Genomic DNA, 12,239 nt, shown 5'->3' on the forward strand with positions numbered 1-12,239 from the left:
ATCTTCTTCAGTTCTCACCAACAAATATAAGAACAGAAGTTCAATAAATATGTAGTTTTAAATGCATTGGAGGAATAATGATGCTGAAAAACTCAGCAAAGAAGAAATGGAATGGAGAGCTTTTGTACAAGACAAGCAAAGCTAATTAGTGAGAAACAACAGATATATGTTAAAACAGGAAGATTCAGGGAAATCCTTCAGCAAGCTGGTTAGTGTTTAGAAGGCTGCTAGCACTGTGAAAGCATTTGGCTGTTAACAGCAATAAGGAAAACTCTGGAAAAAGTCAGTAGGGAGATGCGAGTCTACGACAATTTGCCATGGCCAACTCGCTGTGGCCAACTCACTGCAGGACAACTCTCTGTGGGACAAGAGTTACACTAAAATATATATCTAAATACTGTATTTTTCAGACTATAAGACGCACTGGAGAATAAGACGCACCATGATTTTGAAGAGATAATTTTTTAAAAAAAGGTTTTTGCACTCTGCATGCCTCCCAAACCCTCTGCATGCCTCGTTTTTTTTTTTTTAAAAAGGGGGCATGCAGAGGGTTTGGGAGGCTTGTAGAGTAGTCCTGGGGGCTGGGGGGTGGAAATGAGCAAATGGTCCATTTTTTGGTCATTTTGCCTTCCCCTGCCTCTAGGAGTATTTTGCAAGCCTCCAAACCCTCTGCACGTCCATTTTTGCAAAGGGGGTGGGGTTTCGGTAGGCCAAAAATACTGTGTTCAGTGTATAAGACGCACCGAGATTTTCACCCCCTTCTTTGAGGGAAAAAAGGAGCATCTTATATGCCGAAAAATACGGTATATAAAATAGTGGAATAGAATCATTAAAGAAAAGATGCAAAAGGAGGTACAGAATGAAATGTGAATGGCAAAAATTAAAATTAATTTATTTTTAATAATTAAATAGAATTGTTAAATATCCCGCAGCAAGTTGGTTGTGACAACTTGTTCTGCAGTGAGTTGTCCATGGTGAGTTGGCTGCAGTAAGTTCGTTGTGGCATGTTGATCATGGCAAGTTGGACACAGCAAGTTGGCTATGGCAAGTTGTCCCCTTCTAGGAAGAGGCAGCTGGGAAGAAGGAAAGAGAAGACACTGTGTTTTCCACAGAGATAGACCTTTTTCTGCCTCATCCTTCTTTGTTATGCTTCTTGAAAAGTATAAATCATAGAATCTATTTCCAGTACAGATCTTCTGTGGTTACTATAGTAAACTGACTCCTTCAGAAACCTCTTTGGTTTAGGTTGTATTTGGTAGCAGCAGCCAGAATTTGGATCCAAATGAAGTTAGTGAAATGCACATGGTTTCCTTTCATCTCTCTTTTTTAAAAAGAATTAGATTCCACCAAATCCATATGAGGTCACTGATCATCTTCCTTCCACCCCCAAATCTTGAAAAGAAAGTTAAAATATCTTCTCGAATTGGCAAATGTTATGCATCCAGATATAAATCCTGAGCTGAAGAGTCAGCTAGAAGATTTCCAGGGTCCCTTTGAAACTACACAACTCTAAAATGCATTAATTGAGGCTGGATTAATTCATTTAATTCACAGTTTAGCTATGAAAGTTCCCCAGCATATGCACCTGGCTGTGAGGTGGCTACTTTTCTGCTTTCTGGTATTTTTTCATCAACATATTATTATCTTTTAGGCACCAATCCTGTAGTAAAAGAATATTAAAATTCTAGTAATCCTGAACTAGTTTGGAGGAAGTACCTAAGGGCCTAAATGTTATTATCAGCTATTCAGTTGCCTGTATGTTTCTTTAAAAAAAATGAGATCCTGATTTCAATGAGAACTGTAGCTTGATTGCAACACCTTGTCTCTAAAAGCCTCATAATATTAAACAGAACAAATAAATAGACAAGCATTCCTCTAAAATCAAGTTGAAATTATTCACATGCAGAGCATTGCTTTATTGGGCAACAAGCTTGATGTTAAACTGGATCAGAGTCTTACCTGGCTTCAGGTGAGCAAATGGGATTTCTCCTGTTAACAGTTCCCAGAGACACAAGGCATAGCTGAAAACATCAGCTTTTATGGTGTACCGTGTACACTGTGTGAATACTTCAGGGGCCATCCAGCGCAGATTCTATATATCAAGACAACATCAATAATGCAATAACTGTATGTTATGTTTCTTCACAAGGGAGCCCATCTCTTCTCTGTTCTATTTCTGTTTGTTTTCTGGCACTATGCTAGCGAAATAATTCCATAAATGAAAGGAAAGAATAGCGATTGGGTTGTTTCCATATTAACATGCAGCGAAGGCATTACAGATTGCATTTTGAGATTCATGGCCTGCAAAATACCAGAACAATTTTTGTCGTACATGTTTCCACTCTGAAATACAATTTTACTGAAGACTGCCTGAAATCCGTTTTGCAATATGTCTGGGTACAGAGCAGTAACATGTATTCTGTGACAAATGTCGTGCACTAATAAGCACTGAATTTATCAAAGATTGAATTCTATGGTCTCTCTTCTTGTATGCGCAGCTTACTGAAGGTTCACGGCCAGTTTCAGGTTTCTTTGTCCCTTTACAGGCCTTGGAAAGGGTGACTGTGCTTCTGAGCAGCTTAGTACTCTGAATAAGCCTCTGATGAGATTCTTTGCAATTGAGGATGGAGTCAGCAGCCCCATTTACAATGAGTAAAAGTGGTGCGTGTTTCATGACCGTTCATTTAGCAATCATTTGAAGTTACAACAATGCTGCATGAATGATAGTTACCCCAGATAGATCCTTGAAGTTATAGTTGTTGCAGTGTCCATGGTCATGGAATAAAAAATTGGATAGTCTTCCACATTTATGACCATAGCATGCCCTTCAACTCTTATCACGCACCTAGCTCCTGCTCATCTGTGCTTTTTTGTGGACAGATGGACTGTCAGCTGCAGTTGGTGAGGGTGGCAGAGGGCACAGAAGTCAAAACAGCAGAGATTGAGAGAGATACGCGAGGGGGAGATGAGCAAGGCAGGTCAGGAGAAGCATGAAGTCCTTGGCTAACAATGCCATGGTTGCAAATCTGGCCAAATGATCACGATCCTGGAAACTGCTGTCACTAAACAGTGTTGTGTGATGTTTTGCCTAATGACAGGCTTCACTTGGTGATCAAACCCCAGTCCAATTAGGATCATTAAGTGAGGACTACCTATAATGGCAAAGTTCGTAATTCTTCGGATTTGAAGGAAGCCCTAATAAAATATTTATATAGTGATAGAAATGAGGAAATTTTTAAAGAGTTCTGGCTTAGTGAATTGGGCTAGGAAAATTTGGAAATAATACCCATAGGGTATTAACATGCTTAGGGACCTCTTCATTAAGATTAATTTGTGGGGTTCCACCAACTACAACTCAGATCTTCCCTCTCAAGCAATAGTTTCCGATTCTATTTTGCAAAGACAATTTGAGAAAAGGGACTTTCCTCAGAATGGCACTAAATTTGCAAGCTCTCTGAGTATTCGCAGTATAAAACTCAACTTTTGTCTCATAGAGTTCTTCATGAAAGCTTGGAAATGATAAAACAATTACAATATAAGCAGGAGTGGGCGGGAAGCTAATCCACCAAGAGTTACCATTTGATTCTGAACTAAAGTTGCTAATAGAAGCTAGTATTAGGGTATTCACTGACACAGACTAGAAACCCATTGTTGCATGCAAAGCAGAAAGAACATTTTTTGCTCAATAATCTTTGTTGCTCTCGAACTGTCACCAAAAATTAATGTGGACAAGAAACAATGGAACACACTATCAATATACTGTAACTTGGACTAATACATGGTATATGCAGCAGTGTACTATATATAGAACACACACACACACACACACACACACACACACAAATGTTAAAGAGGAAAAAAGGCAAACCCCAGGTTGCTTTGTCATATTGTCCTCATCCAGAGACTGCAAAATCTTGATTCTAAGATTAAAAATTAAAGCAAAAAACAAAGGGAGGAGAGTATTTAAATCAATATCACTTAGGAAGTGGAAAAAAGGGTAGTGAGTAAGTAACTATATGGAGACAAAACAGAAATGCAAGTACTACCATAGCTGAGTATCCAGGTGATCGGTTCGTGACACATAACAATAATGTTATAAAAACACATTTTTATTTTGAATACTTCAGCAACAAAGGCTTCAGCCTGCTTCCAAAGAGTAAAAAAATAGGAGTTTCAATTCCTTAACAATGCTGCACATGGCAACTTCTAATGCAGAAAATCCTGTATAGGTTTTTTTCTTTATTTTTTGCATGTTTAAAGGCTTTTTGCTTTAAGCACAGGGCTCTTTTACACAAACACCTACAATTAAGAGTTGCTAGATGGAAATATTGTATCTTTGCAATCCTGAGCCAATCAGAGGACAAGAATCAGTGGCATTTTGCAGACTTCGCTTTTTCAGAAATACCATTTGAACCAACCCGTCCTGTAACCAGACTGGATTGGAGGTTCATAGGTGCATCTACAAAATATCTCCTGCTGCTCAACTGATGACTCACCCAAAGCCAATTATTTATAAGTGACCTGTGACATGTACTCAAAATTCCATCCACCCATGCAAAGTCATTATGTCATCTTGTTTTTTTTACAGAGCATGAAAAAATGCACTGTGATTTTTTTAATCCATTTTTTTACCTCCAAAATCAGCAACAACAGCATGGCCATCTTCATACAAGAGAATATTGTGACTGTAGAGAAAAAAATATTTTATATATGTTTGATTAGACATAGAGAAATATAGAAACAATCTGTGCAAGAGATTATGTCGTGCTCTGATATACTGTATTCTGTCTAAGCATCCTTTTCTTTAATCAAGTAGCCCTTAGGATCTTGCTAATAGTTATTACTGGAAACACACTATACAAAACCAACACGTAAAAACATTGTGTGTTTTCTGTATCTGATTGTATATACCCACCCATACACATACATGAAAAGTTGACAACTTAGGAAGTCCAAATGTCAGAGTAATTCTTTAATTAGTAAGTAGAACAAGTATATTGCCTAATTAGTGGAAGATCATCTGTAACAGTCTTATCAATTATGTGACAGCATTACCTAGAAGGAATGAAGATGCTGACATTTGGGGACTGAACTCAGTGATAACATTTCAATAAAATCAGAAGACCTGATTATCCTCTCAGTTAAGCTCCACTCAACTAAAATGAGCCACTCCTAATTTACAATGGCATAAATTGAGTGCAAGAGAAAAATGGGTAGAATCCAGCTGTGAGCAGACTACTGCCAACACCTATAAAAGCTTTTTAAGGAGAAGGCTATTTAGAGCTATTTTCAAAAGGCTAAATTCTCTTTGAAAACTTGACTTAATTTCACAGACTCTCATCATACATTCCTGGTATTTTTCCCTACCCACTCCTCTTTGTATAAAAGAACTATGAAGGATTTACATGGATGTTACCTCTTCATGACAAGATAATCTTTAAAATCATTACAGCTACCACCCTGGGGAGAATAGCCTTCAGAAGAACTCTGGTTTGTAATGATGGAACCTTCTCCAATACGTGCAGAAATATTTTTTAGCTCTGGAATGGCTTGATTGCATTAGCAGATGCTAGAAAGAATATTGTGCACTTGTCTACTAGATGTCATTCAGTGCATTATGTTCTCCACTGTGAGAGAATATCAAAATCTCGATTGTGTGAAGAAGAAGGAAATATTCATATCAAAACTAAATCTGCAATAGATCAATATATCAATCAGGACAAGATTCAAATTCTCGGAATATTTCAAACATTTGCAAGTGAGGGAAAAAGACCAGTCTTTTGGTTACCTGCACACCACCAAAACATGCAAACAGCAGCATAACATATTCATAAGATGGATAAGCTGTGAGAGTTTAGGGTTACCCAGAATTTATGCAACTACATCAATGGAATTCAAGGAATGAACCTAGTCCTTCAATTCTATTGCATTTATTTCTTCTCAGATGTTTTTATTCCATATATTCAGATACAATTATTTAGCTGAACAGTAAAATAAATCCCTGCACTATCCTTATCTCCACAAAGCTGAAAGTCTACAGGGCTGTAGTTATCCCTGTTCTTCTATATGAATGTGACTCCTGGATACTGAACCAAAGACACATCAAACAACTTGGAGAAATTTCACATGTGTGCTCTCTGCATTACTTTCAGCATTGGTTGGAAAGGCCAGGTCTCCACCTGGAGGACAGGGACGTGCAGTCAGGGGAGGCGGGCCTCACCAGTGTCATGAGGAAAAGAAAAGAAAAATTAAAAGGAAAAAGGCTAGGTAGTTGGCTGCCAGACTCCAGAGTCACAGTGGATGACTCTGAGTCTGCTAGTGCTAACTGCAGGGGGAGGTGAGAGAACTACGGGCCTCCTTTGCATAAGAATTTTTCGCCTTTTTACCCTTGCTCAGAGTTAAGCAAGGGTTAAAAGGTGAAAAATTCCTTATGCAAAGGAGGCACCTGTTCTTTGCCTCCTATCTGGCAGCAGCAACTCTTGCCTAAGTTGCCTTTTATTTTTACATTTTTTACATTTTCATTCATGGCAGGGCGGACAAGAGGAGAGTTGAAATCCACAGCTGGAAAAGGTATGTGGATCGGAAGGAGGGAGGGGGGGAATTCAAAATTGTTGTAATTTAATTTGTAATTTTTTATTGTGAGTAATTTGTGTGTGTGTGTCTGTGTGTGTGTGTGTGTGTTTCTTTCTTCACTTCTCTCAAACAAACTTCTCTCAATTTGAAAGAGAGTTTGTTTGAGAAGAAAGGGGCAGCACTCTCCCCCCCACTGGGAGCCCCGTCCTGCTCCCTTCTCCTTTTCCTCCTCCTCCTCCTCTCCACTTTCTTTGCTGGCTGCCGCCTCACCCCCTGCCTCCTCCGACCCCTCCGCTGTGTCCGACAGACCAGGTGTCACGCATTTATGTCCGCCATAAACGCGAGACGCCTGGCCTGTCGGACACAGCGGTGGGGACTTTGCTTCTTGCCACTGCCGCGCTCTTGCCTCACCAACCTTAATCCTCACCGCACGTCACTGCTGGAGGACTTAGACCATGCGGGGTCCACCAACATTGACTCCCTGTGTCAGAGTTTGCAGCAGCAATCATATCCAGAAAGCACACACAGGTATCTGATTCAGCAGGATTCAATAACTCTCTTTATATACATAATAACACATAAGGCATATATTCAATACCCATGATGGTTCTTCCAATGTGGTAGCAAATACAAGCAAACACAAGCAAAGGAGAGAACCATTTGAGTTTCAGTCCAGAGCAGCAGACTACCGTATTTTTCAGAGTATAAGATGCTCTGGAGTGTAAGATGCACCTTAGCTTTTGGGGAGGAAAATAAGAAGAAAAAAAATTCTGCCTTAGCTTACCAGCATCCATTTTATTCAGCTGGCTAGCTTCCTGACTTGGAACACATGGTAACAAGGTCAGCCAATGAATAGGCATAGCAACTAAGTCAGCCAATGAGAGCTGTTTGGACTCTGAAACAGTATTTGCCATGCGAACAACAAGGAAGACAGGAAGGAGTTTGGCTTAGCTGAGAACTGAAAGTGAAACTGCTTGTGTTTTGCTTGTATTTACTGCTACCTTGGAAAACCTGCTTTTGGTATTGTATTTTATTATTATTATTTGAATAATAATAATTTGTGTGTGCTTTCTGAATGTGTTTGCTACTGCAAACTCTGACCAGCCAGGTCAGCTTCAGAACTTATTGCAGCCTGATTGGCAGGTGGATTGGACTGCCGGAATACCCCCAATCAGCTGTTCCAGGCTGCAGGGATTGCCACAGACCACAGCTGCCTTCATGTCTCACATTTTTGGCCTCTGGGGGAGTGAGTGGGGCTACATTCGGTGTATAAGACACACCCAAATTTCACCCTCTTTTGGGGGGGGGGGAAGTTGCATCTTATACTCTGAAAAATACAGTAGTTTTTGAGCTCAGCACAGACTCAAAGCTTTAGTACAGAAGTTAAACTAAGACACGCCCAGGCTCCTAGCTATATCCAGCACATATTCTTTCAGTTTCCAAACAGCTCTAATTGGGTGATTTAGTTGCTTTGCCTGTTCATTGGCTGACCTTGTTACCATGTCTCTGCCAGGTCATGAACTCTCATACACTGACACTCTGATTATCAAAACATCATCAGAATGGATGACTGCCATATGCTTTGCCAGCTGTTCTATAGTGTACTGGAGTCTGGAAAGTGATCTCAAAGTCAACCATGGAAGCACCAAAAAGCCTGATGGAGAAACCTTATGCCATTGTGTTATCCACAGGGGAACTAGAAGCTGCAGCTGCTGACAAAACCCACTAGTGAGCTCTGTGCTATGAAGCCTACACAAGCTTTGAAGACAGACCATCACCACAAGTGATAGGAAACCATGAGCATCACAGAATAACACCCACTGTATTACAACAATGGGCATTCAGTGCCCCCACTGTGCTAGAGTCTACACTTCCAGACTGAGACTGTAGAGCCACCCCATGCCCACAGAAGAACTGCATAACAATGTATCTTCTTCAAACCAGTGGTGTGTTCGGGATGATATGGCCCAGTACGGTCATACCAGTAGTAGCCAGGAGCAGCGGCCACCATACCGGTACGGTGATTCGTTTGGCCAACCCACCCGCCCGCTAATTGTGCACACACGCTTAGCGTGTGGCACCTGCATGACCTCTGCCGAGCAGTTGGCTTTTGCAGGGCGGTGGCATGTGCATGTATGCGCAGCGTGTGTGCCCAAGTAGGATGCCCAGCCCCATGCATAGCATGCCAGTTGCGATAGGATCATTGCTTCAAACCCAAAAGACTACCATATAATAAAGTACGGGCCCATTTTCATATCACATTTTTCAGGAATGTCTATCCCTAGTCACTCTGAAATGCACACAATTTGGCAGTTAAATCAATTTAAAATACATTTTATATTGAGTCCTGTCTTCAATATATCCTAAATCAAATATTTCCAATATATTGTGATTCTTGCTCTTTTGTCTGTCTCACTCACCTCTTCCTACTGAAACCTAAAATGGCATCTCTGCCACCATCTATGTTTGATGGTTCAGATATTTGACAAATGTTGCCTTCCTCATTACTTTCAATTCCTAGCTACGTTTACTGCATACATATCTCCCTTTTTCTGTTTTAAATATATGGCTGTTTTTGAATGCTGTCCCTCAAAAGTTTCTGACTTCAGATCTTCCCTTGTCCTTGATCACGCATTCTGTTTACTCTCCTTCCTATTAATTGGCCAGCTTGACAGAACACAGATATTTAATATTAGCCGAGATTCAAGCTTCTAGTTTTGATAGGGTTTTGGTAGCCAAGGAGACTGCATTCTGACTGGATGCATATGTTAGCTGCAATATTGTAGAGACGAGAGGCCCCAAATAGTTACTTGTAAAACAACTCCCACCCTACTTCACGATTGCCGAGAAGATACTGAAATGAAGCAAATAAATAGAAGATGTGAACCATGGCAGATCTCACTAACATGGATGCTTTTAAAGATAAACCTAATCACCACAATTCAATATGGGAAAGGCACAGCTTCTCCCTGATTAAATTTAGCCTATTTTTCTAATGCTTCAACAAGGTTTGTTCTTCCCTGCCAAGTTATTCTTCCCCTCATTTCCAATTTTAGTATTCCTCTTTCTTTTCCCTTCTTGGTAGAGCTTCACTTCTTGAGACATGTCGTTTTAAAAACTCTTCTAGAAAGAAAGGAAAATGCAAGTGTATGTATGTGGGTGCTTAGGTTTGAAAGTGCCTTCTGTGACAGAATAGTTGCTATGGGCAATGGTGGGGATAGAGAATTGGCTGGGGCTGATTCTCCGACACTTCACTCTTGCTGCAGCTTCTTCCGGCCCTTGTTGGTGCTGGATGTGCTTTGGTCACTTGGGGAGATACAAAACGTGCTGTATGTCCCAAGATACTGGCCCGACCCAGCTGCGACCAGTGCTGGCTTCACTAACAAGAGGGCTGGCGGGGTGGGAATGGGATCTGAGAGGAAGACACAATGAAAAGGGGGATGGGCCCGCATTGCCCTGCTGCAGGGGGAATTTTACCGCCTCAAGGACACTTTTCAATGAAAGCTGGCAGTGGCACCAGTGCTGGAGGAGTAAAGTAGCTCAGGGCAGCAGGAAAAGGGAGATGGCCCCACTGAACCTTGCACGCTTATCCTTGGGGTCAGGCTCTGAGAAAGCCGGAGCACCCTCACCAATGACGATCACACATCGCCATTGACAATCACACATCGCCATTGACAATCACACATTGCCATTGACAATCACACATTGCCATTGACAATCACACATCACCAATGATGATCACACATCAGGGTCTCCCCCTCTCTGTATCTCTCTCTCTATGCTTCTCTCTCTCTGTCTCTCTGTGTCTGTCTGTCTGTCTGTCTGTCTGTCTCTCTTTCTCTCAGAAAGCCGAGGTTGGGTCAACCTGGTGAGCTCTCCTTGGAGCTCTTTGCTACTCCTTTTCTTTCTTCTTGGCAATTTTTTGGAAATCCAGCCTGGCTGAAGAACGAGTGTGAGCCACAGCAGAGGCTTCTCTTTGAGCGACTCTCCACCTCCCTCCTCCTCCTCTTGCAACCACAGCTGGCCAAAGAGACAGAGAGAGAGACAGAGAGAGAGACAGAGAGAGAGAGATACAGAGAGAGGGGGTGGATAGAAGGGGAGATAGACATAGAGAGAGACACATAGAGAGGGTCTTCACAAAGATAGAGAGGGTGAGAGGAGAAGACAGACACAGAGAGGGAGAGAGAGGGGGGAGAGGGAGAGACACAGAGAGGGGGAGAAGGGAAGATAGAGAGAGGGGGGAAAATATACACACACACACATACATACAGAGAGACATAGAGAGAGGTGGCCAGAGACACAGAAGGAGAGACAGAGGGAGAGAGAGAGAAGAGAGGGGGAGAGAGAGATACAGAAAGAGAGAGAGGGGCAGACAGAGATGTCAAAAGGGTTTTGTGGTTCCAGGTGTTTTTAACAACTGGTTCTCTGCCCTAATGACTAGCTGGGTAGGTGTGCCTAGGGGGGATCATGTGACTGGGTGGGAGAGAGTGATGTTGAGGTGGCCACACCCATTCAGGTTTTGTGGCTTCCAGTGTTTTCTTTTCTGTGGGAAATGGGTCCAAATGGCTCTTTGAGTGTTTAAGGTTGCAGACCCCTGTTCTTGGATAAACAGTTCTCTGTTTCCCATTGGACATTTTTTATAGTTAAGGCTTTTTACAAAGATTATTTTTTAAAAGATAAAGTTGTATCATTGATTCCATGTAACTGCTTTTTTCTCTATCATAGTTCTTTCCCCCCCAAAAAAAAGAATTGTCCCCAAAAAGTATATAGGATTTCCCTGACATATTGAGAAACTTCGGTATCCAATGAAGTGGGATCACTTTATGAGGCACTACTGAAAGCAATTAACCTGTATGGGTGAGGGGCTCCTGGCACATTAGGAAACCCTCCAAGGGTTAACAATTCTGCAAAAATTAGAATTGATTTTTAATTTCATCACATTATTAAAATATTAGTGTATGAACACACTTGCCCAAGATAAGCTCATTCAAAAACAACTGAAATCCAGGAGATATGTTTGGTAATAGCCTCAAACACTAGGAAATCTATCATTCCACTTAAAATTCCTGCCCACTTCGTTCCCTGTCTTATATTCCCTTGTTTTTTTAGACCAGCTGATTCAATAGCAATAGCAATAGCAGTTAGACTTATATACTGCTTCATAGGGCTTTCAGCCCTCTCTAAACAGTTTACAGAGTCAGCATATTGCCCCCAACAACAATCCGGGTCCTCATTTTACCCACCTCGGAAGGATGGAAGGCTGAGTCAACCCTGAGCTGGTGAGATTTGAACAGCCGAACTGCAGAATTGCAGTCAGCTGAAGTAGCCTGCAGTGCTGCATTTAACCACTGCGCCACCTCGGCTCTTCACAGGGCAGAGCGGATTACTGCCCTCAGCTGAACTAAAAAAAACTGCTCACCAGTGCTGAGACCAAGGGGGATGAGTGCAGGTGCATGAAGCGCTCTCTCATAGAGCCGCTAGGAAAAGATTTGGAATCCCACCACTGGACCATGCTCTCTAGAAATTATGGGAGCAATAGACACCTAATTTTGGAGTGGGCCAATGCTATATAAGAGAGGATTAAATAATATGATGGACAACTTTTCATGACTAGATGGTAAGCGTAACAATTTGGGTCTGGCTATGGGGGCATGAAATACTATATT

At 41.5% G+C, this 12,239-nt stretch overlaps 1 protein-coding gene across 1 annotated transcript in view; it reads right to left on the minus strand.

The window, feature by feature from the left end:
- LOC116509345 (serine/threonine-protein kinase TNNI3K-like) overlaps positions 1-12,239 on the minus strand; it is a 214,969-nt gene that overhangs the window by 67,100 nt on the left and 135,630 nt on the right. The window contains 4 exon segments of the mRNA XM_032218492.1: positions 1,960-2,092; positions 3,869-3,909; positions 3,912-3,920; positions 4,633-4,685. Coding sequence (XP_032074383.1) covers positions 1,960-2,092; positions 3,869-3,909; positions 3,912-3,920; positions 4,633-4,685 — 236 coding nt within the window.

The sequence above is a fragment of the Thamnophis elegans genome, chromosome 5 (genome assembly GCF_009769535.1).
Source record: "Thamnophis elegans isolate rThaEle1 chromosome 5, rThaEle1.pri, whole genome shotgun sequence".
Taxonomy (NCBI): Eukaryota; Metazoa; Chordata; class Lepidosauria; order Squamata; family Colubridae; genus Thamnophis; species Thamnophis elegans.